The following is a 27381-nucleotide window of genomic DNA, read 5'->3' on the forward strand; positions in this document are numbered from 1 at the left end:
TAAGTATTGTGGAAGTTTCCTGGTGAAATACACACTTTAGGTGCTACAAAAACAATGGCATTGATTCCCTTTCATAAGAATTTCATAATCGAGAACAAAACGGCAGGTTATCCATTCATAAACACTTAATTATTGCCCTGTTCCTTACATAATGCTATCTTATTACATCTAAACACTTTTACTATAGTGCTTGACTAACATTTGGATCACATAACCAGCTACATATATATACTGTACATATGCATTAGACAGTTGTCTGATGTCGTTGTGTCATGTCTAGCTGTTTTTTCAGCTTCTCGTGGAATAAAAAATGTGTCTGTGTTCCATTCCATTAGTCTCTCCATCTAGAGGTTTTTGAATGCAAAAACACATCTAGTGAGTAGGCCCCCTAATCCTCTCCAAACAGTTTTGAGCGCTGTTACTGCCCCAGACTGAAAGTCACCATGTCTTTGTAAATTTGCTGTCCTATCTCTTACCAATCTGACCACAACTGCTCAAAACTGTATGCCATCACAACCAACTGAAAAATTCAAATTGAAATGCTTTGAAGTTGACAAAGCTGTTGAAAAGTCACAACAATTGTTTTCTTGATCAATCACTGCTATCACCTCCGAGTATTCGAGTACTTGGGTGTCCATCACTATTCATGTTGCAGTGAAACAGGGCATAGAACGTGTCATCATGTGACTCGCACATGGACAGTCAAGAGGGTTCATGGGATTCTATGGTGGATTTGTAGAGTTCACAGATTAGAGCAGGTTCTGAGAAATACAAGAAACCTGCTATTCACATCTGGTCAGGTGAAGTACATTAGTTTGGTTTAGTGAGGAATGGGCCCTAGGGTAGAAACGGATGGACAATGAGCCTCAAAGTGGAGAGAAAGGAGAAAACGAGGGTTGGAAGGAGTAAGAGAACATGAAGCTACAGGGTCTTGAGAGATGAGAAACAGCAAATATGTGTGGGAGAGAGAGAATGACTGATATGTTCTCTATGCCCTGAAGGCAAATTGTGGAGCATGGTGGAAGGCTCTGCTACTAATGAAGATGGACAGTAGTGATCCATCCATACCATTCTCCATGGAAATTCAGACACCATCAATTATGGGCGTATAGTGAAGGCTATCAGTGGACAGGCTGGCTGGTGCCTACTGGGCATGACAGGTGAGGGGGTGCACTGATCCATCACTGCCAGGAAAAATCTATGTTAAAGACACTTATTATAACAGGTGCCACTGAGATAGCACTGTATAGATGAGAAAGAGTCTCAACAATACAAAATAGAGGAAACAAGAGTGAAGGAAAGTGTGTGTGGGGGGTGGGTGGGGGCTATACTGATTGTTCTTTAATCATATGTCTTTGATTTGTCTTCAAGCTTACAACAAACATCCAACAATGAGATATTTCGAGGAAGCACTGCAGTTTACTTAAAGCCCTGCTAGAGCTTCTTTGAAATCTGATGATGAATGTGCCTTAAGGCAGACTGCAGTCTCCTCTTTTTTTGTCTTGCATGCATAATCCTGAAGGTAAGCATGCTTTGAGCTGACTACAGCCTCAAGTCTGGTGACACACATTCCAGTAAGACTGGCTGCCTGCATCCACTCATGGCTGATTACTGTGGGGGGAGTGAGTAACATAGTAGCTTTTTCTACTGCCAATGTAGGCAGCTGCCTTCTAAGGCCAAAAACATACATTATCCAAGTATGCAAACGCAGAACGAGCACTTGGCCAACGGTGAATTTACTGCGGCCCGGTTGAACAAATTAATATGCATTCCTGCATTACTGTGGCAGTAATCTTACTCAAAAGTTTAAAAATATGTGCCAGAAATCTGGATGTGTTTTATTAAGGAAAGTTGCTATAAATATGTAGACATTAACTTGCTCAGCAAAATTATCTTCAAACTATTGGTCTACCATTAGTCACTGTTTTGAAAGAGAAAACTTACCAAACAGAAAGTTTACATTAATGTCCGTTATACTGTCATTTGTGCCAACAGTGAATGAGGCTGCAGTGTGAACTTGTGTTGAATTATGAATTGCACTGACACATTTCAAAATGCAACAGTGCATTAAATCAAGCTTGAGTAGCAAGAAGCATCTGCATTCACATACTTAATGTTTCGGTCTTTCCATCCCATGGAACCTATTGACAAACAACTGCAAGGAGGCTCAACGTACATCAGTCACGATTTCTCTGAGTAGGCAAGGGAGGCAATGCTTCCACAAAAATCTGGGTGAGCAAAATAAACGACTGTACATTAATAAAACAAATCAAATATTAATGTGTGTAGAGGTCATCTTTCTGCAATCACTCTGTCAAACAGTGACACCCAGTGGATAAAGGTTCAAATAGAGGCAGCATCTCTCAAGCACTACTCTCAATACAGAACTTGAGTACATTTTTCAACTTTAAGTATAAATAAATAATAGTACTTTTACTTTAGTTGATTAAAAGTGAAGTATTCAACTTTGCTACAATTATTTTTCACCACAATTGCAAAGTACAAAAAAAATACATAACTTTTCTGAATTTTTAGGAAGAAAAATGTTATAAGCACTAAATTATAATTATATTGATATAAACACTGTTTATAAACTAAAATGTGCTGTTGGCGGAACGACGGAAGCCCGCAGGGCACAGCGGCTCTCATAAACTGCCGCCAGTGTCCTCTCTTCTCCAAGACATTCTGCCCTGTCACTATACAAGAACTGTAATACAGTGATTTTCTGCATATTTCATTTTATTCTGGAAAGGAGCCATTCATTCAGGTATGAGGGAACTTCACTTGTTTTCAAGGTAGGCAATGTTTTAACTGTCAAACATTAACACATTGTAGTTTGACATATGTGGGATATGTAATGTGTGAAAGGAAGTCACGAGAGCTGGATCTAGGTGCGGCGAAACAGTTCTTTAATAAAATAAAGTACAAAGTAATGGTGAAAACACAGGAACAAAATACACAACCACGATGGGAGAGCACAGGAACAAAGAAAACATCCACGATGGGAACAGGTATACACAGGAGGTCAAAACACATAACAACTGACAAGGAATGAGCAAACAACAGGGCATTAAATACACAAAGACTATGGAGTTAATGAAACACAGGTGAGGACAATCAAGGACAGCTGACAGTGATGAGGGCAGGGAATTATGGGAAATGTAGTCCAGGAGGAACAGATGACAGGGGAGAAACACAAGGCAAACAACAGGAATCATGACAGAACCCCCCCCCCCCAATGGGCGGCTCCTGAAGCCCAAGGAAGGCTGGTCAGGGAGGCAGGGCCAAGATGGAGCCGGAGACCAAAGATACCAGAGCAGGACTGGCAGAAGTCCGGGAGAACAGGGAGACCAGAGCAGATCGAGTGGATGGCCGAGAGACCAAGGAGACCAGTGCAGATCAGGTGGACAGCCATGAGACCAGAGCAGATCGGGTGGACGGCCGAGAGACCAAGGGGACCAGAGCAGATCAGGCGGATGGTCAGGAGACTCAGAAGACCAGAGCAGATCAGGTGGATGGCCAGAAGACCCAGGAGACCACAGTATATCAGGCGGACAGCCAGGAGACCACCTCAGGGTAGGGACTGGATCAGGAGGCCTGGGTGGCGACCACAGGGTCGAGATAGGGTCAGGAGGCCTGGGAGGTGGCCACAGACTAGAGCCGTAGAAGACTCTGAGGGCGGAGCCATGGAAGGCAGAGCTGTGGGAGGCTCGAGGGGCGAGGCCATGGCAGGCGCAGCCGTGGGAGGCTCGAGGGGCGAGGCCATGGCAGGCGGAGCCGTGGGAGGCTCAAGGGGCGAGGCCATGGCAGGCGGAGCCGTGGGAGGCTCGAGGGGCGAGGCCATGGCAGTTTCGAGGGGCGAAGCCGTGAAAGGCGGAGCCATGGGAGGCTTGAGGGGCAAAGCTGTAGAAGACACAGACTCAGATGTGGCTGTGACATGGCATGGAGCAGACTCAGAAGTGGCTGTGACATGGCGTGGAGCAGACTCAGATGTGGCTGTGACATGGCATGGAGAGGACTCAGACGTGGAAGGCTCAGAAGCCGGGATCAGGACAGAGAGAGGAGGATCATCAGAAGCAAGAGTTTCCTGGTTTAACCTCACGTACTCTCTCCAAGTGTGGTCTCCTGTCTCCGGCAAATCCCTCCACCGGTGAGCTAATAGTCCAATCCGGTAGATCGACTTAAGATATGAGTCCACAAATCTTGAGAAGCTGGCAATGGCATTGAAACGAAGGGAGTATTCCCCTATGGACAAATCTTCCCGGCTCAACAGGACGAACAGATAGATCCATTTGTGCAGTCAGTTGTTCTGTAACGTGTGAAAAGAAGTCACGAGAGCTGGATCTAGGTGCAGCGAAACAGTTCTTTAATAAAATAAACAAAGTACAAAGTAATGGTGAAAACACAGGAACAAAGTAAACAACCACGATGGGAGAGCACAGGAACAAAGGAAACATCCACAATGGGAACAGGTATACACAGGAGGTCAAAACACATAACAACTGACAAGGAAAGAGCAAACAACAGGGCATTAAATACACAAAGACTAATGAGTTAATGAAACACAGGTGAGGACAATCAAGGACAGCTGGCAGTGATGAGGGCAGGGAATTATGGGAAATGTAGTCCAGGAGGAACAGATGACAGGGGAGAAACACAAGGCAAACAACAGTGAATCATGACAGGATATTTTCTTTACTTGCTACTATATGTCTGAAACAAACTTTTTAAATACCATAGAAAGATACAATGCCAATAGCGTCGGAAATTAACGGGGACTCTGAGCAAAAATGCCACTGAAATTGACAAAAATATCCCCGAAATTCAAAATATGGGGGCAAAAAATGCCCACGCAACAAGTTCCCGAGTTTTATTAATAATATCTGATATAGTTACAATTTGTGATTTTCTTTTGACTTTCACCGAACATTATTTTTTTCCTGACGTCTGGTTCCTTGCACCATTGCGCGCACAGACGGGCCCGCTTCTATCAATCCGCATCAATTCGGTATTGTACTCCCATTAAATTCCATAACCATTTGCCACTCTTATTCAAAACAAACTGCCCTAGCGGGTAACACTCTCGCTCACGGTGCTGTACTGTACTTACCTGCCCTGTCTCACCTGCTAGAGGCCAAAAGTGTGCAAGGGATGGATGTTATATAAAGAAGGTATGAGAAATCACAAAACATAATGTAACCAAATGCTACAATTTACTTAATAATAATACCTCAATATGTCAAATAACCAAAATGTTAATTAAGACTTTATTATTACAACTGTAATACAATAATCAATCATATCTCTCACTAAACACTGTGTGAAATGTTTATTTTTGCCTTATTTTATTCAGTTGGCATGTCGGAGTTGATAACAGTTTGCTTTATAATCTCATTCCATATCTGGATAATTGCTGCAATATCACAGAGGATAAATTTCCTCTATGATATTGCATTATATTAGTTTTGTACAGTATGTTAACTTAATAGCCAAAATACTTCGACATACGTGAATGAGAATGAGACTGTGTTTCAGTCACAACGCACATTATGTTGTTTAGAGACATTTAGAATGTTACAAATGGCTATTTCTATTTAAATAAATGTTGTATTCTTAAAATGTTCTGTTTGTCCAAGAATCCTCTTGCAGCAATGCAGGTCTTTAGCATATAGAAGCTGCTAGTTTAGGACCTGTGAGGAGTCTGTTTCTCAAACTAGAGACTGTGATTTACTTGTCTTTTGTTGTGCATCTGGCCGTCCACTTCCCTCTCTATCCTGGTTAGAGACTCTTTTTTCAAAACAGTAATGCCTTCATCTCTCTAAAACAATAGACTTTAGAAGAAAATAGAATTTTAGGAGAAATGCGATTCTTTTTGCCAATTTTTAAAACCAATATTTGACTTTCAAGTGTAAAGCAACTTGTAAGAACTCAATAACTCAAAACTTTTGTTTTCCGCATGGTAGCACAACCATTTTCAATTGTTCTAATAATAAGAACATTTTCTTGAGTACCAAATTAGCACTTTAGAATGCTTTTGTAAGGAATAGCTGACAGTATATGTTTACCATCACAGGTATAGAAAAAATTGAATAAATACCACTTATACCACTTATAACAATTATGTCAAACCATAATAATATTGGCAATAAATGATTTTGACAGTATTTTTGATCAATTTAATGCACCCTTGGTGAAAGGAAGCATAAAGACATTTTTGTTCTTGAAAGAAACTTGTGTTCTAAAAATGGAAACGTATATACTATAAACAGTATAATACAATTTTCATAAAATAACTTGTAATGTAATTACTTGAGTAGTTTTTCGGCAAACTACTTATTTACTCTTACTTGAGTCTTAATATTTCTTAGTACTTCAACTTGTACTCAAATGAATGATTTCTTCAGTAGCAGTACTTTTACTTAAGTAAAAAAAAAAAAAAAAAAAAAAAAAAAATCAGTACTCTTTCCACCACTGCTCTCAAGTCTCCCTTCAGTTCATTTCAATCTCATTCAGCACCTATACACCTTATTTTGCACATTATAATTTGCATTTCCAGTAAATGTGACAAAGTTCTGCTGGCACTGACTGCAGTGTAAATAACTAGAAGGTTATAATACCAAAATCTAGTGATACGGGCTTATAAACTATCACAAAACCAAAAGATGTACAGCAGAATTATGTGCTAATGTCAGGTAATTTTCTAACGTCAGCATTTATAGTAAAAGAGTAAGTAAATCATTCACTTGTTGCTGTGTGTTGTTGTATTGAAGAGACGGTAATAAAATCTGCTTCTTTCTTTACCGAGATTGTGATGATGCAGTCTTTCTTGTCTCCATGTAAACCTCCGTTCATATGTACCTTAATAACCTCCGATGATGCCTTTATTTATTTCCAAAGGCGATGTTTCATAAGCCATGCTGAATGCGAGATCTGCGTGTCTGTTTACTATACACCACTAAGAAAGAGAGAATGCTCTCTGACAAGAATGGAGAGAATAATGCAATTATTTTGTCAAGTTGAAACAAGATGCAGTTTGGTGCAAAGAAAGTTGAAGCAGCATTTTCCCGGCAGCTTTCTCTCTGCTGGTTGTGTAAATTTATGGAGGACTGTCCGTATCAGTGCCTGATTTCATTCATTCTGCCAGTGCAACAGTGTGTGATTAAACGATGGCAAAATGCAATAAACGGTAAAACTATATGTGCTCAAATCCAATGAGTTTATGAAAATCGTAATTAATGATAACAATATGTCGACATTTATTGCCAGCCTGTAATAAAGCAGCATAATGTAGTATTTTTGTATAGCTAAAATATCTGGAAGTGGCTTATACCGGAAGTGGTCCACATTCAAGGTTGATAATGGCAGCGCCCTAGTTTCGCTGAAAAATAAGGAGGATAGGTGTGATTGTGAGGAGGGCTTTATTTTTTTCCCACCCATATTCTGGTAGGTCTCGCCTCCTGCGTTCGAATTGGCTACTAAGAGCTACTTACAAGCGGTCTGCAATTGGGCAGTTGAGAAGTTATTCATATAGCCTTAGTAACCATAGTAAACAGAGGGATATCATATCGTTGTAGAAAAACAAACAACCACTAAGTTCGAAGTTCAGTCCGAATTTTAAATGATTAACATTAGACAAGTCAAAATTATCACAAGCATTTAAATAGTTTGTTCACAGCTTTGTCGATTAATATCATAATGGGGGTGATGTAATAGTGTATGAACGTATGTGGGTGCATGTGATTACTCTCTTCTGTCCTATACAAATGATAGACTTATTTACTATACAATATATTCCATATAGCTCAATGTACGATATGTAACATAATTTGTCACTTCTTTTATTTAACTTCTTGTCATTAATTAATTCTGCAATTAGTTTTTAATAATTTTGAATGTTTAACTACAGGTAAAGTGTTTAAACTTAGCTAAATTAAATTATCAAGATGTGTGTTTGTGCAGCAAACTTAAAGTCAAGACATTAAAAGTCATGTAAATTACATGTTTATTAAAAATAATATTCTTTCAAATTAACAATTAGAACAAAGGTAAAGTTCACCCAAAAATGAAAACTCTCTCATCATTTACTAACCCTCATGCCATCCAAGATGTGAGACTTTTTTTCTTCTGCAAAACACAGATGTTTGAATATTTCAGCTCTGTAGGTCCTTACAATGCAAGTGAATGGTGACTAAAACTCAGAAGGTCCAAAAAGCACATAAAGTCAGTATAAAAGTAATCCACAAGACTGCAGTGTTAGATTGCAGAAAAGTGAGAAATACACCATTAACTGTGAATTTAAATTTTTGTTTTCCAACCTTGTGGTTTTAAAATTATAATAATGCATCTGTCTCCATATATTATTCAATTAATTCAAATTCTGCTTTAAATTGAATAAAATTACCTTGAAATGTGAAATGAATGTGCTTACCATCAATTCACTGTTCTTAGCAATAATGCAGTCAGGACTAAAAAACTTTACTGCTGCCTGGCTTCAAATTTAAGCTTTCTCCCCTATCGAAATGAACAACTATTTAATTTCTCTTTTACAAATACTTTTTTTTCAGATAAATGGGAGATTCTGTAACTATAGGCACTTGACCTGATTTGCTTTATTTATTTTTTAATTTTTTATTTTTTCAGTATAAAAATAAAAATTTCAACACGGTCCTCTTTCTATCTAAAACTGAATTTCCTCGCATTCCATCTCTATGCAATAATGTATTTCCTTTCCACAGCATTCTCAGAAAAGTCTGAAATAGTTAATCTGACAAAAATACATATTCTCTCATGGGAAGTGGTAGTTACCTTAATATCTTATATTCTTATATTTGTCATACAGTGAAACCACAGATGTGGGAGCCAGGCAAAATTGGTTTGTCAAAAACAACAACAACGAAAAAAAAACATTGTATTTATGTCACTAATTATTGTTCAGGACAAAGTGATATGTCACATATAACTAAATATTTTCTATCCAGTACATTTATTCAGCCATTTACTATTAATAAAAAAAAAAACACAAATAGTATTTCCACTGTCGGAACGACAAAGGCTGCGTCCGAAACCAGGAAAATGCTGCCTCTGGAGGCTGCATACTGAGGTACGATGAAAATAAGGTGCTTTTCAAACTGTTCGGAGATCAGTTTCCTTAAGAATTCCATTCATTCAAGGCAGCATGGTAGCAAGTCAGCTGCCATTTTTGGATGCAGCCAAAGTGTCGAAGTTATAGAATCGATAACCATCCAATCAGAAGGCGTCATATAGACAACTTTTGTCCAATCATTTGACGTCTAAATATATCAATCGCGGGAGATGCCGGAATACGAGTGGGAAAAAAAATAACACGTGAGGAAAGGTAACCACCGGATACAGCAAAAAGTCACGTGAGGGGAAACGTTGGCTCCGATTATCGCTGATTCGTTCAATAAACTGTCAATTAATCAATGTGATAGTGCCCGCCTCTTTTGCTCTCGTCCTCACAGCGGTGCTGTGTCCGAAACACGTACTGTTACAGTATGTTCTGTATTTGATGAAGGACACACTTATCTGCCGGCAAAACAGTACGTTCTTTTAGGTATGCATGCGAGTAGTATGAACAGATTTCGGACATACTTCATCCGGATACGTCGCCATTGACCCGTGACCCAAATATTTGACATAAGAACAACAACCATCAAAACTATCCACTCAGGTTTAGTTAAACAAGCACAGTTTAAGTCTTCTGAATTTTTTTATGCAAGAACAGTATCGTCTATGAGCGCTGCAAATGACCTCAGACATCTCAGCTCAGGAGGTGTTTTGAGTTCAGTTCACTTTATTTCCACAGAGCAGTTCATTGTGACCACAACTCTGCAGCCTATACATCTGTGATTAAAACATAAAATAATACAAAAACACGTTCACCTCGAACCATGATTTATATTTCAGTGATTATTATCATCATTATAATTATTATTTTTACATTTATAATTGTTTTTATGTCTTCATTTGTGTAAGTAATTTTCCACCTGCATGTTTAGACGAATACTTTCCTGACGGTAAAGGGAAAGGTGTATACAGTTGTGCTCAAAAGTTTGCATACCCTTGGAGAATTAGTAATATATGTACCATTTTTAAAGAAAACATGAGTGAGCAGGCAAAATACATTTCTTTCATTTCTTATGGGATTCATATTCAACTGCAGGTTATAACAGAATGGCACAATCATAAAACAAAACATGGCAACAATGAAAAAAATGAAATGGTCCCTGTTCAAAAGTCTGCATACCCTTAGTTCTTAATACTGTGTATTGCCCCCTTTAGCATCAATGACAGTGTGCAGTCTTTTGTAATAGTTGTCTATGAGGCCCCAAATTCTTGCAGGTGGTATAGTTGCCCATTCGTCTTGGCAAAATGCCTCCAGGTCATGCAAAGTCTTTGGTCATCTTGCATGAACCGCACGTTTGAGATCTCCCTAGAGGGGCTCGATGATATTAAGGTCAGGAGACTGTGATAGCCACTCCAGAACCTTCAACTTTTTCTGCTGTAACCACTGGAGGGTCAACTTGGCCTTGTGCTTAGGGTCATTGTCGTGCTGGAAAGTCCAAGAGCGTCCCATGCGCAGCTTTCGTGCAGAAGAATGGAAATTGTCTGCCAGTATTTTCTGATAACATGCTGCATTCATCTTGCCATCAATTTTCACAAGATTACCCGTGCCTTTAGAGCTCACACCCCCCCAAAACATCAGTGAGCCACCACCATGCTTCACAGTGGGGATGGTATTCTTTTCACTATAGGCCTTGTTGACCCCTCTCCAAACATAGCGCTTATAGTTGTGACCATAAAGCTCTATTTTGGTCTCGTCATTTCAAATTACAGTGTGCCAGAAGCTGTGAGGCGTGTCAAGGTGTTGTCAGGCATATTGTAACCGGGCTTTTTTGTGGCATTGGCACAGTAAAGGCTTCTTTCTGGCAACTCGACCATGCAGCTAATTTTTGTTCAAGTATTGTAGTATTTTATATCCCCCCCCCCCCCCCCGACGTAGACATTTATGGCTCCTAGTCGGTTAACACATTCCACTCTTTTTGGGCAGAAAAAAGAGGAAAAGAGGCCACGGCTGGGCTAGCCTGTCCTTATTTGTTGGGCAGTCGACTTGTTCCCAAAGGACTGTTCGATGCTCATAAGAGCATTGGGGGAGGTTACGTGATGGCCTGTTGCCCTGGCTACGAGGCACACAGCGGTCTGCCCGTCTCGCACTAACAGTCCACGTAACACAGTTCAGCTACTTGTGGAGTTTTGTATAGGGACCCCTAGATAGGGAACGTCCTGGTTACTTTCAAAATTTCAAAATTTCTGCCAGGGTATGCAAACTTTTGAGCACAACTGTTTATATATATCGTGAAAGAGGGAACAAAACAAATTTATTCACACACATGATGTATTTTCCCGGATAACGAAATACCCAACCAGTAGAGAATGCACAGATGAAGTAGGTTCTTTGCCAGAGAGATGTTGACAACTGTTGAGAACAACACACATTTTAATTGCACTTAATTTTTTTCCAGTTTCATTTGAATTTTTAGTTAAAATAAATACAAAATAAAGTTCAAAGTTTGAAATCAAGGTGTCTTGCTTTATTGTGTAGGCTTAACCGTAAACCTGCTTAATGAAAATTACCCCATAGTACCACCTAGCATTCAACCAGCGCTAATACCGGTGTCCGTCTGTTTCCTGTGGAGTTTTTTCTGGGACCAACTGACCAATCAAAACTTGGTCAACCAAGACTCTTCTCATCGATTAACGTTTGGTCGACTATCAGGGTGCAGCCCTAGTAAATATAGCACTTAAAGTTGAGAAGAGCCATCTGACTTGCGATTCACCGCTGTTTTTTTAAATCCAGCAATCCCTCAGCTTCTAAGGGATTATGGGATTGTAAAGTGTACAGTCGATCCGCACTTCAAAATCTCACCGGAAATAGTAGGTCATCCGGGTACTTCTCGCTTACTGCTTCATGAATACTGTGGATTCGGACATACTACTCCATTGGCATACTGTTTTTGGCATACTAAATTGTAGGGAAGTATGGATATTCGGATGCAGCACGGGTCTCTGCAGATCGCTATGAATGGGACGAACTGATGCAAGTGCAGAAACTATATGCACAGAAAACAACTGACACAGACAACTGCACTTTTGGTCACATCCAAATCAAAATGAACTTAAAATTACTTGGAATCTGAAATGGTATGTGAGTGACACGCTTTTTAGTGAGCACTCGCTCTTAAAGGTACAGATCCGTGCCATCACGAACCCTGTGTTGTTTACCAAGGAGTGGATGATGGATGATCCAAAAATAAGATGACAATAACAGGCAAACAGATGAAATATTCATGAAATATGCTTGTTGCTATATTCTGGTAGGTACTGTTTTTGAGGCAATGAAAAAGATAATTATTATAAAACAAGGTATACTCTTGATGAGTCTTTGATTTGACTTGATTTAATAAATAGTGTTAATATCAACTTACAAAAATAAGTATTTCATGCTATTTACAGTGCAAGTTAAAAGGTATTTCCGTACAGAAATCTGATTTATGACAATTAACGTGTGTATAGCCTATACAAATTTAATGATAATTAACTGAGTTAAGGAAAATGTATGTTACATATAGAACAACATACATTTTTTTGGTACTTTGTTATTATGTTGTTGCATTTATAAGGAAAATATGTGACTTTTTATATTATGTAATTTTATGCAGGCCTACTTTTTCATATCATATGTTGTGATAAATCAGATTTCAGATTTGTATGGGTTTAACCTGAAAGCTATTTAAATGTCAACTGGAACTGAAATAGGAATTTATATTGGACTTGAAAAAAAAAAAAAAACTGCTGAAATGGCACTCTGCCTCCTCATTTCAAAAGTCCACCACACGACACTGCAGCACATCTACTAACTATTTAGTTTATCATCAGCATGGTGCTAAGCTTATATCGCAATTTTGTAATTTGCATAATAAAAAAAAATAAATAGTAATAATTCTGTAAAATGGTCCATTTCTAATTAGATTGAACCATTTGTTTTTCAGTGCTTTTCTGTATTTAACGAGTTACATTTATAAACTACAATGTTGCATTTATATTTTCACTGAGTTCTGCATTTATGATTCTGGTTGCATTTTCCACAAAGGATATATATGATATTGCCTTAGAATTTGTAAAAATTACGGTATCTTAAAAAGCAGCATAATTATGTTGGCTATATTTTTGAACAGCCTTCATGTCCTGCTTCAAAGATACCCTAAAATGCTGTCTAGGTAGGAAGCTCACAAAGTTTTACGTTTACACTAACTTGACACTAAGTTTTTTTTATTTTTTTTATGTGTTCTGTATCTGGTTGTGTGCTGCTGAACTCTTCTGGTTCTGTACTGTATGTAGGGCAACACTAATCCCATTTCTGTCTCATTTCTCATCCTGTTTGTACTGAGAAACTAATGAAACAAATGTTCATATCTACTTCTGACTGCTTCATTAATCTGTGCTGGGAATGGCCCCATTAGGACACACTGGTATTACCACACACAGATTAGATAGTGTCACAACGTTGGAAGGTTGGGCAGCTTCCCCCGAGATCGGCATAAATGAACATGTGTTTGAATTTATTGCATTTCATATGTGCCATAAAAGTAAAAATGCAATCATAGAAGGGGGGAAAAAACCTAATCCTCACATTTAAATGGAGCATCTAGCTTTAAATGTGAAAACTGTTATGTAGTTAGGCTTTAACAGGAAAAACTCATATTGCAGCCCCTGCTGAGAATCTGCACAGATTGTTTGTGTGTGGAGGAGGTGCCACACTGGATTTCTGATGAAATCACAGCTAGAGGAGTTTCCCTATATTGCACTCGAAGATGCAAAAATACTAATTTGAGCAAAAGTTTGAGAGCTGAAGGAGGAGGGAGAGGAATATCTACACCACAAGGCTTTGGATCAACCTGCCAAATCTCCATTTCATTAAGTGGGAGAAGTGGGACAGTGGTACAACTTAATGAACGCCTGAAACAACCTACAGTGCTCTTAACGAGAGGGAGGAAACTTCATACGTCCACCTTGACATTAGTGCTGGCTTCCTCCTAAGAAACCCAATCGCATAAACCGCCCTCTCAACCCACACAGATTATCTATATAGATCCACAACAGGAATCCATGAGGAAAGGCTGGAATGAGTGATTGTCTGGTGAAAGTGAGTAGAAGTGTGTGTGGACATCCATAAATATTTCAAATGTGAGTGTGTGTGTTGAGATGGCAGTTCTGGAGGTTTGTCAAAACTTGAGAAATAAAGTATCTCATACCAATTATAAATACAGGTAAAGCTCAGTTTAAAGTCTTTGAAGGTAAAATGATAAAGCCAAGGAATCACTGATGAATGGAAGCCATCACACTAGAGCAGTGACAATGCCAGACAGCAGTGCCTAACACCTACACTCAGGGCACAATCACACACACACACACACCAGACCATCGGCCCGAGTGCTACCCATACATTAGCACTGGCTGTGTTTCCTGGACCGCAATTCAGAGTTGGTGGGTGGATGGATGGACAGATGGACAGACGGACAGACATTGAATAAGCCTGTTATAATATAAATCATCCAAAATAAATAATACTATATATAGTACTCTAAGAACAACCTGATATCAAGGAAGTAATTTAATGTTTAAGATTGCGGGGATGTTTAAGGTGGTTATAGCCCTGCCTGATGTCTGTGAATCACTCATCTACCAATTGAGAGAAAGGCAGTAAGGTTTGAAAAGTACAGAAAAATAGATAGAGTAAGAAAATAATACATTTTCTCCAAAGATTCATAAGCAAAAGTCATTTGGGACGAGTCTTCATTTGGACAGAATCCCGTTGAGAGAGCAGTACACACTAGAGCAGGCTGTGGAGTGTGAATTGTACAGGCTTTTCATCAATGTTAATGCTGTTTTCATTTTGCTCTCTCCCTTTTGTTCTCCCTTTGATGTTTCTGCATGTTTGGCAAAATATGCATCTTGCTATTTAATGGACCACAATCTCTTGATGTAAAGTATATTTTTTAATGGTACCAAATCTTTTTATTTTTTACATAAAATGTGAGGCAATATGTGAGGAGGAGGAGTGTGGGGAGACGGAGAAAAATGTTGGGTGATGTGAAAGAGAAGAGTGAGAGACAGTGATTTCTCCATTCCATTTTCTTTTTGGGGGCAATATCAACTCTGGTGCCCCCTTGTACATTTTGCTGTCCATCTGATTTTTGGTTAGTCAAGGAGATAGTATATAATTGCATTATTGAATCTTTTTATTTGTTTAAGTAACCTATTAGTTTATTGTTTGTTTGTTTGTTGTTTTGGCCCGGCTCACCTCTGAAGCTATGCTTCCACGTGGTGATAAAACCAAATGGGTAAACATAAATAGCCAGATCAAACTAAAAGAATATCACACTTATACTGGCAGGGTGCCTCAAGGTCCCTGAGCATACAAACAAGAATATGACTATGAAGAATAAGTGGTATTTGTTTTTATTGTTTGAACCAAGCCATTCTTGCAAAAGTTATTCATTTATTGCATTTACACTGAGCCACTCTGTCTCTCATATTCACACAGTGAGAAGAGGCTTTGCCTTATAACATATTAAACAGGCACTTCTGTAGACATGATTTAATGTCTCTCAATAACGCATTCAGTCAGATCCTTGATCCTTTCACACATCATTACCTTCACTCCAGTTCCCATTTCTTTGAGAGAATTTTCTCCACGCAACCTGTTTCTCCAAATGTCAGCTCGCAACATTTAGCCAGAAGTATTTAACATTTAGAAAACTAGAACAAAGTGATATGAAGATAAAACAGAGAAGAAGAAAAAAACGACCAACATTCTGGTCATGAAGCATCTCTATAATTGAGATTTTGCGCTGGGAACTTGTACATGTGGGAGTTTGAGTTTAAAGCTGAAGTTTGTATTCTTTTTTCTAAGTTAAAATACTTTCTCATATCCCAGCTCAATATGCAGAAAAAACTCTGAGTAGGCCAATCATAAGGTGATTTCTCAGAAAAGTGTAAATACAGTGGAGATTTTTGAGTATCCCGACACAGCAACATTGGCTCAACCAATGACATGAGCTTGCGGTGGGACTATCTGTTTGTCAGACCAATGACAGATTAGGGGAGACTTCAGGAAACCTGTCTGAAACAATAATCATTTTTGCAATTCCATTTGGTGACGCTGGCATTGCAGGCATTAAACACTACAGCTTTAAGAGAAGAGAGCTCTCTTTTAACCTTTTCCATTTATGTAAAAACTTCACAGCCAATCAAACGTTCCAATGGGTCCTGGCTGAGAGTTACTGATCACTTTGGCACTGGAGAGAGGCTGTAGTCAGAGAGAGAAGATGACAGACACACTCTGGGATGCCATTCTGCAATGTTAATAATAAAGTAATTATCAAAAGCAGGGCTGTGTTAGTTTGTGTTTATGAAATATCTTGATGAAGCTCTATGATGTGAGAATGTCAAATATTAACCAAGCCTGCTAAAACAAACACACCTTTTTGACTTGGTAACAGAGATGACACGGTTTAAATGCCTTGGCTTTAATGTTACTCATGAGGCTGGATGGTAGCTACAAATTTTAAAGATTTAAGCCTTGTTCACACCGCCAGCGACTTTGTCTCTTTTTTTTTATAAACTGCAGCTGTGTTCAATGCATCATATGAAGAACAAGATTAACGATCTATCAATATATTAATAAAACTCACTCCGAATGCAGAAAGTTTCTGACACAGTTTTACACACATCATTGTTTTATTATATTCATGCATGTGGTTACCTACAAATGATACTGAACGGTGAAATCCCTCACAATATTACAACTTCTCCTCTGTCTTGCCTGTACTCGACTACGGTATTTCACAGGCGATGGATGACGTGAACTCTGCTGTCTTAATTCTCATTGGTAGTCGCTCCCAAAAGTCAACTGTCATTTGCATAAATTTAAACTGTTCTTAACTTTGTTGAGTCGCTTGCCATGGCCACATCTTGTCACCAATGGTCTCTGACGCTCATGTCGCTGGAAGTCGCTCTGCTCTCACTGAAAATGAATGACATTCTGTCACTTTGTTGTTGGCGGTGTGAACGGGGCTTTACACGTAAAAATTCAGATAAATTTAAAGGTGAAATGTGACATTTCATCACCACTACCGTCACCAAATAGAATTGCAAAAATTATGATAAATCAAAAATCAGGTATATAAACCTACAAATGTCTTAGTTGCATCTGAATATTAATATCGAAATAATTACACATATGAAAACCTGAATGTAACAAGGTTAAAATGGGTAAGGAGGAGGCGGGAACCAGCTGAACAGTCAAAATAATGTTTAATGAAATCTTAAAAGACACAAACATAAACACACACGGCAGCTGTGTGTGGCTCTCTCTCTCTCGAACTACTGCATCCGGCTCAGCCTTATCCCTCTCCTTGGCTGATTAACCCGATTGGGGGCCACACTCATCACACTGAACAACAAAGAAAAATCTCTGTGGAAAGTCATGGGTCATTGCTCAAACATCTATGCATATGTGTGATTATGTGCTCTCAGCCTACCATTCAGTGAAATAAACAGAGTGAAATGCACACCAAGAAAACAAAATGTGTGCTCAGGATGATAAGTTGATTCCCAAATGCATGCTGAAGGGTCGTCTGGGTGCTATCTTTCCCTCTGAGTGAGAAAGGTCACATAAAGCTCTCTACCTCACTCTGCATCTTAAACACAAGTATGTAATGTTTACAAAGACTTATTAACAGGGTTGAGAACCATGAATTTTATTTTTTTATTATTACTGGAACTTAATTATTTACTTGATGTTATCAGTTCTTGAACATTTTTGCTCTTCTACAGACAGAATACCAAACTAAAATACTCTGACAGTGTTTCTCTGATAGGTGAATGTAACAAGGTTAAAATGAGAAAGGAGGAGGTGGGAACTGGCTGAACAATCAAAGGAATATTTAAATAGGAACTTAAACAAAAAGACACAAAAACATAAATGCACACATGGCAGCTGCATGTGGCTCTCCCTCTCCTGAACTGCCGCATTCCGCTGCACTTATCCCTCTCCTCGGCTGATTAGACCGATTGGGTCACGGCCCGGCCCCGCCCTCCTCCTCGTCACAATGAACTGTTTCTTTAACATGTTGGTCTTGTCCTGTCTAAGTGGGTGGTTCTTGGCCAGAATAAGCTGCAATATGGACCAGACATTATGCCATTGGTCAAAAGTCTGTCTACATGAGACTAGGTCAGCAAAGACTTGCAAACTGAGCTCAAACTGCTAACATTGATGACATTTTTTAAAAATTAAGAGATGCAAGATCTTCATCACTCAGTGGCATGAAAGACCTTTGTATGTCTTATAAATCTTCCATTTTAAATATGCAGAAGAGCTGTAGATCTGTCTTGTGGCAGACAAGGATTACAGTGATTACAGTCAGAAAAAGAAAGGAAGGTGAAATTGGTTTACATATTAGTAGTCACTGGTGTCACTCTGGTCACACACCATTGAGAAAACAGCTCTTCTACGCTGTCTGTTGGGCTCAGGAAAATCATTTGCCCAGGAATTCTATCTGTCACTTCCCTGCTTGGATAATTAACCCCCTTCTGCCACTGCCAGGTTTGCTACTGGTGCAATTCCATCCTTGTTAAACTTTGTAACAGATTTTACAAACTTGAGTAATCGCATAACTTTGTTAATAACATTGTACAGTATATAAACTCCACATAATACAGCCTATGCACCATACAAACTTTAAAAAATACTGAAAACAATAAATAGTTCACAGTGCACAGTAACAAGTTATAAACCGTATGCTTCACAGTTATCACGTGACCTCGCTGTATTGCTGGCTTATGATAACAGTTTTTATACCTTGAAAATATTCCATATTCCAAACATTCCATAAACACAGGCAATTTGCATACTGTACACACATATTGAGTATATTTCAAATATAGTAAGTATAGTATGCAATTTTGAACAAAACAATGATATGCACCAAGCATAAAGTTTTAACTTCCTACAAAATCTTCAGTACACTATTTTATTTAACTGGTTCGACAGACTCAAAAAATTACTTTTCACTATCATTAGTTTTACTGATTCTTCCCTTGTTCATAATATTCATAAAATGGATTTTACCAAGTAAACTTAATTTAACTGAGTTTTCAATAATTTATTTTTTTATTTTTTTATTTTTTACTTTAATCCATTTGTGTTGGGACAGCATGAAGATTTTTTTTGTTTTGTGAAATAAAACTAGGCAGGGAATTTCTAGTTCCCAGCATGCTTTTCATGGGACTTGATAGGCAGAGGAAACATTCAAATTAAGTGTTATTTTAATGTGTTTTTGTGCATGATGAATATAAAGTGGGATATTTGTTGGGTTCTGGGAAGCTCAGTGAGCACTGACGCTGACTACCACCCCTGGAGTTGCGAGTTAAAATCCAGGGTGTGCTGAGTGACTCCAGCCAGGTCTCCTAAGCAACCAAATTGGCCCGGTTGCTAGGGAGGGTAGAGTCACATGGGGTAACCTCCTCATGGTTGTGATTAATTGGTTCTCGCTCTCAATGGGGTGCGTGGTAAGTTTTGCCTAGTTCGCGGAGAGTAGCATGAGCCTCCACATGCGGAGTCTCCACGGTGTCATGCACAACGAGCCTCATGATAAGATGTGCGGATTGACTGTCTCAGAAGCGAAGGCAACTGAGACTTGTCCTCCGCCACCCGGATTGAGGTGAGTAACCGCGCCACCATGAGGACCTACTAAGTAGTGGGAATTGGGCATTCCAAATTGGGAGAAAAGGGGATAATAAAAAATAAATAAATAAAGAGGTATATTTGTTAGTGTTTAATATTTTGTTACAGTATGTTGAGATTTAGAAGAGTTCTGTTATGTTGGAGTTTTGGGGGTTACTATCATGGTGAAGAATGGAGATTGATTTTAGGATGAGGACAGGAACATGTGGTGCATGATATTAATTGTTTATTAAGCAATTACTGTGCTAACCATAGCATAGTTACAAAGCTACACTTTGTAGTGCTTCACATCAGCATTAAATTAGCATGCTAATATTTACTTTCACTAGCTAGTTTATAAAGAAATAAAAGTTTCCATTTATTTCTTTTACATAAAAGGAACATTAGTTACTAGTGACATAACTTTGAAATAATGAAAACTAACTTTATGGTGTGTCGGGTCAAGGTTACAAATGAATACACATGTGCGCATACACCCACACTTGCATGCACATAAGTAAATAGAAAAGCCCTTTCTATTTGAGAATAGAATATGAGCAGAATATGATGGAGAGGAGTGTGATGGAGGCAGCAACTATTGTGTTTAGAATGAGGTAAGCTACAGCTGTTTTTCATAAGAAAGCTCAGACTTACTGTTTGTAGAACAGCTGGGTGTTTCAGCTAGCTCTAAACCACCATACAAAGTTTTTAGATGCAGCATCATGCTTAATGTCCGCATGATGTGCCACCCATACAAACATTTCCCACGGTAATCACAGTTTCCAAAAAACAAACAGTTACTACAATTATTGTTTATATCATGATACATTAATAGAGAATCTCCAAATTGTATAATGGGACGTTCACACATACAGTGACTTTATTGCTCAAGGTCGCCAGTAGGTCACATTGACTACGTTTACATGGACACCAGAAAGCGGCTTATTGCAAGAAAGTGGGTTATTGTGAGAAAACAGCGTTCCTGTTTACATGCACTGAATAAGCGGTGTACTATTTACTCCCATATACATGCGGCTTGGTCAGTAAGTAGCTTTCTCCACTGCAACGTAATTTCCCAGCAATGCTTGTATAAAAACAAAAATGCATACGAGGAAGACTTTGCTATTTTACATTCAGTTGTTTCTGTTTTTGTTTCCTTTGCATGGCGACCTACAGCGGAATTGCTCTGCAATAGTGGAATTTCCCTGTTACGTTTCCCTCTTAATTTCCCAAATATACAAACGCATACATTTCAAAGTGAGGGACAGTCAATATTTTACATTGGTGTGTATAAATGGGTATAGTTTATAGTGTATGCGCTTTTCCCACTGTACTCCAAAATGTTTAAATTATTTACACTGTGTTGACTTGTTGTTGGGCTCCATTCTATGACGTTTGTTATCCTGTCAGTTTCATGTGCGCACACTCTTATAACACACATCAGAATAACACTTACGCGTTTACATGGCCACATTAAGCCGCATTCTCAAGGGCAAACCTAGTTGTGATAAACTGCTTTCTCTTAATCCCTTAAACGGCGTAAGGAAATCAGCATTCTTGTTTACATGACATTTCAGAATGCCACTTTCTGCAAAAACCCTGGAATAAACCATTTTCTTAAGTGCATGTAAACATGGTCAATAACATAGACTTCTCATCCTTACTCTTGACTACAGTATCTCTCAGGAGACAGATCTTTGTGTGCCCCAACATCTTCACTCCTATTTGTAGTTGTTGCATTCCATCACTGCTCATTTGCATAAAGCTAAACTTTTCTCAGTGTTGGAAATACCCACATTGCATGGCCAACAGTTTCTTTCTCTCATGTTGCTAAAAATCAGCAGCTCTCATTTAAATGAATGACGTCGGTCAATGTATGTGTGAATGCCCCTTAAGAAGCTTCCAGAATCTTTATCTTTTTCTTTTTTTTATAACAGTTAGAAGATACACTATGTTACACTAAGGTGTCTCTGATTTTTAAGCGAAAACAATGGCTACCATGGTAAACTTTCAGAAGCCATTCACACACATCTCTTTTATTACGTAGAAAACAAATAAAACCATTTCTTTTGGGAAGGGTGGATATAAGCAATTTGAAATTAAATTTGAGTGTGTGAGGTTAGTGAAAGGGGCTGTCTTTTGAGACTGACAAATTTCAGTCCAGAAAGGAAAGTTCAGAGGGATTGGATTTAATGAGTTCTAATTTTTGCTCTAATAGCCCTCTCCACGTCAGACCCACCCTTCTCCTCCCCCAATAATTTTCCCTCCTTATATTCTTCTTCTAATTGTTGTCTCTGGTGTGGAAAATATTAATGACCTCTTTCTACTGCACTCAAGGCCATGAGGAGGGTCAGCCCCAGCTGCACACGCATGTCACAGTCATCCCAATTACTCTTACGAGCACAGAGTCTAATATCTTGTGGAACACACACATGAACATGCAAAAATAATGGGAGAAAGAGCTGGAGAGGGTGGAAGTTGTGAAACTAGGCCAGACTACAACACAATGCATTATCACTGAAATCTTTATTTGTGCATTTACAGTAGTGTGAGCTCTCATTTGTGGTTCTTTATTGCACTTAATTGTAGTTGACATATAATGTATTATAACGTCCATAATCTAAAAAATAAAATAAAAATAAAAATAAAAACATTATTAAACATTAATGTTTTAGGTTAAAATGAACATTTATGTATAAGGGAAAGTATATCCCTTAGGTCCTTTGACTGATAAACATTTCTTTTAAGTTTTTCAACCTTTTTATCTCAGCCTTTTGCCTTTACTAGTACATTTTAAATGGTCCTGCTTTTTGACAAATTAATTAAAAAAAACAAAAAAACAAAACAAACAAACAAAAAAAACAACCTATATTTCAGCGTCTCTCAATGAACCCTCTGATGCATGAATTATTATACAGTTGAAGTCAGAAGTTTACATACACTTTTTTTATCCACTCCACAGATTTAATATTAGCAAACTATAGTTTTGGCAAGTTGTTTAGGACATCTACTTTGTGCATGACACAAGTTATCTTTCCAACAACTGTTTACAGACAGATTGTTTCACTTTTAATTGACTATTTCACAATTCCAGTGGGTCAGAAATGTACATACACCAAGTTAACTGTGCCTTTAAGCAGCTTGGAAAATTCCAGACAATTAGCTTCTGATAGGAGGTGCACTGAATTGGAGATATACCTGTGGATGTATTTTAAGGCCTACCTTCAAACTCAGTGACTCTTTGCTTGACATCATGGGAAAATCAAAAGAAATCAGCCAAGACCTCAGAAAAAATTGTGGACCTCCACAAGTCTGGTTCATCCTTGGGAGCAATTTCCAAACACCTGAAGGTACCATGTTCAAACAATAGTTCGCAAGTATAAACACCATGGGACAACACAGCCATCATACCGCTCAGGAAGGAGACGTATTCTGTCTCCTAGAGATGAACGTAGTTTGGTGCGAAAAGTGCAAATCAATCCCAGAACAACAGCAAAGGACCTTGTGAAGATGCTGGAGGAAACAGGTAGACAAGTATCTATATCCACAGTAAAATGAGTCCTATATCGACATAAACTGAAAGGCTGCTCAGCAAGGAAGATACTCTAAAACCACCACAAAAAAAAATTAAAATAAATAAATAAATAAAACACTACAGTTTGCAAGTGCACATGGGGACAAAGATCTTACTTTTTGGAGAAATTTCCTTTGGTCTGATGAAAAAAAAAATTAAACTTTTTGGCCATAATGACCATCGTTATGTTTAGAGTAAAAACGGTGAGGCTTGCGAGTCAAAGAACACCATCCCAACCGTGAAGCATGGGGGTGGCAGCATTATGTTGTGGGGGTGCTTTGCTGCAGGAGGGAAAGCACCTCACTTTTGTGAAGTGAGGTGCACTTCATAAAATAGATGGCATCACGAGGAAGGAAAATTATGTGGGTGTACTGAAGCATCTAAAGACATCAACCAGGAAGTTAAAGCTCTGTTGCAAATGGGTCTTCCAAATGGACAATGACCACAAGCATACCTCCAAAGTTGTGGCAAAATGGCTTAAGGACAACAAAGTCAAGGTATTTGAGTGGCCATCACAAAGCCCTGACCACAATCCAATAGAAAATTTGTGGGCAGAACTGAAAAAGTGTGTGCGAGCAAGGAGGCCTAAAAACCTAAAACAGTTACACCAGTTCTGTCTGGAGGAATGGGCTACCCAAAAATTTGACCCAAATTAAACAATTTAAGGCAATGCTACCAAATACTAACAAATTGTATGTAAATTTCTGACCCACTGGGAATGTGATGAAAGAAATAAAAGCTTAAATAAATCATTCTCTCTACTATTATTCTGATATTTCACATTCTTAAAATAAAGTAGTGATCCTAACTGACCTAAGACAGGGATTGTTTTCTATGATTAAATGTCAGGAATTGAGAGAAACTGAGTTTAAATGTATTTGGTGTATGTAAACTTCTGACTTCAACTGTATCACAAAGGACAATAAAAATATTTAGCTTTTTTACTTCAGAACAAGACTATAAACATTTCCAATCTCTTTTTTCCCCTGAAAAGTTATGCATTTTAAAACAAAAATGTCCAATACAATAGAGTATTATGGTATATATTTCAGATTTTATTGGTCCATCTGCACTTTTGTCTCCATGTTGCATTTATGTTGTAATAAGTAAAAAACACAAAAACATATACAGTATAGAGGACAGCCATATAAAATTATGGGTAAGGGTCAAAAGTCACGCATGCTGGTTTGGATGTAATAACACACCCTGGATTTTTATCACTGTAGTAGACACCATGCATCAGAGGGTTAATTGTAGTTATAAAAACTGCATGTATAATAATTATAAAAGGATTGGGGGGAAAATTAAAAAATAAAACAGTTTTCTTTTTTTTGTTTTTTTATAGAACCATAATTGTAAAAATAGAACTATAATAGCATGGTCCCACCTCTTGAACTGCTTGAAATTTCAAGTCAACTACCCTTCTGCTTATTTCTGAGGCTGGGGAGTAACTCCACCAATCTGTCATGAGCTCATTTCAGTGCTACAAGCCCCTTTCCTTCAAAAAATCCTAACTGAAAAGGATGCCAAAAAGACTAATTCAGTGCCATCAGAATAATTATGGTTTTTCTTTGCTCTCTGTCTAGCAGAAAGGTATCTTACACACACCTTTCCTGCGATTGAAACCCTTTTTAGACTCACCAGGCTGCAGTACACTGATGCCCAGCGGGTTGGAGGTGCGGTTGGCCACTGTGCTCCAGGTGCCGTCATAATTCCTCCGATAGAGCTGTGCACCACACTGATACGTCCCAGCCTCCTTGCGTCCGGCTCGGGTGATGCTGAGGCGGAAGTTGGTGTTAGTGGGCGTACGATCCACTGTTGTGCGCGTGCCCAGCCCTAACAGTTGCTCACCCCACTGCAGAGTGCAATCCCGCGTAAACGTCACCAAATCGCGGAACTCTCCATCGCCCTCTGCTGGCAGGAAACGCCATGTGACTGCAACAGGAACATTGGGATTGTGCCGTGGCTTGACAATGCACTGCAAGTCAAATGAGTCGCCAAACGTCACGCCGGGCGTACGGGAGGAGGCAGACACGAAGAAGAAAGATTCTGGTGGGAGAAGCAAATAAAAGAAAGTGAGTTTAATTATAATGTTTATATTTAAATATGAGGTAGGTTATACTTTACACCAGCAATTAAAAATGTAAATCACTTGAGAACTATTGATAAGTGGGTCATCTCAACTAGTTTTGCGTCAGGGTCTAGATTTTACACTGAACATCAAGTGGTGACCCAACAAAGTTCCAAAATTGTCCTTAAAATCAAACAGTGAAATTCATTATGAAAAAAATATTGAGTATTTAGTTTTAGTTCATGAATTTCTAAGGTTTCATGCTCTTGGCAGCCAATAATTCACCGCACAAAATACATTGTGGTCTGCACAAATCATGTTCATTCTTGTTGCAAGTGAATGACTTAATGTAGTCTTATTTTCTTTAACCTTATGTAGATGTATTCAAAGGTTTGAAGATGAGGGCAAGTCATGCAACCTGTCCATGTTGGAATATGCCTAATTTGACTAGCTTCTATCAAGCAAATTTGTGCCAAAATACCATGAAGCTTTTTGATGTCAACAACAAACAAAATGGGAAGTTTTTTTCTTCCTTATAAAAGTTGATTAGCCTATTTATTTATATATCTTAGTCATGCACTATTATACACAGTTACAGTTATTAGGGTTGGGTTATTGTTATATTTACATTTAGCATTGTTTTTCCTGGCAGTCCCCAACCCTATTAGAAAGAACTTGCAACCCACTTTTGGGTCAAAACCACTGCTTTACAGAATCCAGTGGGGGGAAAAAAGTGTGTGTAAGTGATTGTACTGCTAAACTGCTTGTTTTTGTATGCCGTTGCAAAAGACACTATTGCTGTTCAAAGATTGATTCTCTCCTGCTGTGGGACTAGCTCCTAATTTATGTAACAGTAAAAAGAGTGGTCTGATTTGCTGCTGGCACACTGCCCCCTTCACACAAATCTGTCACAAAGTTGAGCACACTAAGTAAATATGAAGAGAAAACTCAGGGTGACTTAATTCACAGCTGATACTGATGAGGCTGTGAATCTGCTAATGGACATATACTAGACAACCAGCTTATTCACAGACGCATTCCTACTGGCACACTTCAACAGCAATTTACAACTGCATTGCTCATACTGTACAAGGCCAAGGGAAAAAAGCTTATTGCAGGGGAAATGCCCTGGCTGTTTGTTCTCTGTGCTTGAAGATGAGGTGGATTTCTGGATCAGATTTCTGGAACTGGAATAGTTTTCCCTGTGGAAGGGAAGGCGTCATTTGACTAGTTTATATATTGATGTGTTTGTTACAACTGTTCTCAAATTCCCATGTGTTATGTTAGAGATAATGCAAAATCAGCCAGTCATAATTGCAAAATAAACCCAGACAGGATGCTCAGGACCAACTGACTGTATTTTAGATGCTTATTTCATGGCTATTTACCAAATAAATAAATAAATAAATGGAGATGAAATAGTAATTGGGGTTGAAATTATTTTACAATGCTGTGAAAAACTATTTGCCCCCATCCTGATTTCTTCGGTTTTTGTGTATATCTCATACTAAATTGTTTCAAAAATTCAAACAAAATCTAACATAAAACAAAGGCAATCTGAATGAACACAAAATACAGTTTTTAAATGCTAATGTTATTTATTGAAGCAAAAAAAGTTATCCAATACCACCTGGCCTGTGTAAAAAAGTATTTGCCCCTTAGTTACTAAATCCCCAAATCTATGAAACTGCATTCATAATGGAGTTCAGCTGGACTAGACACGCCAAGGCCTGATTACTGCCAGCCCTGTTCATTCAAATAAACACCTAAATATAACTTTTTCAGCAGCATGAAGTTGGCTAAAAGGTCTCACCCAGTAGCACACTATGCCAAGGTCAAAAGAAAGTCCAGAAATGATGAGGAAAAAGGTGATTGAAATACATCAGTCTAGGAAGGGTTACAAAGCCATTTCAAAGGCTTTGGGACTCC

The 27381-nt window shown here is 38.5% G+C and overlaps 1 protein-coding gene across 2 annotated transcripts in view; it reads right to left on the minus strand.

The window, feature by feature from the left end:
• The window catches only part of LOC127447864 (immunoglobulin superfamily member 3-like), a 252587-nt gene that overhangs the window by 25788 nt on the left and 199418 nt on the right, over nt 1–27381 (minus strand). For both annotated transcript variants that reach the window (XM_051710014.1, XM_051710013.1), the window contains exon 6: nt 25023–25430. In XM_051710014.1, the coding sequence (XP_051565974.1) occupies nt 25023–25430 (408 nt within the window). The remainder of the gene's footprint in view (nt 1–25022; nt 25431–27381) is intronic.

The sequence above is a fragment of the Myxocyprinus asiaticus genome, chromosome 11 (genome assembly GCF_019703515.2).
Source record: "Myxocyprinus asiaticus isolate MX2 ecotype Aquarium Trade chromosome 11, UBuf_Myxa_2, whole genome shotgun sequence".
NCBI classification, from domain to species: Eukaryota; Metazoa; Chordata; class Actinopteri; order Cypriniformes; family Catostomidae; genus Myxocyprinus; species Myxocyprinus asiaticus.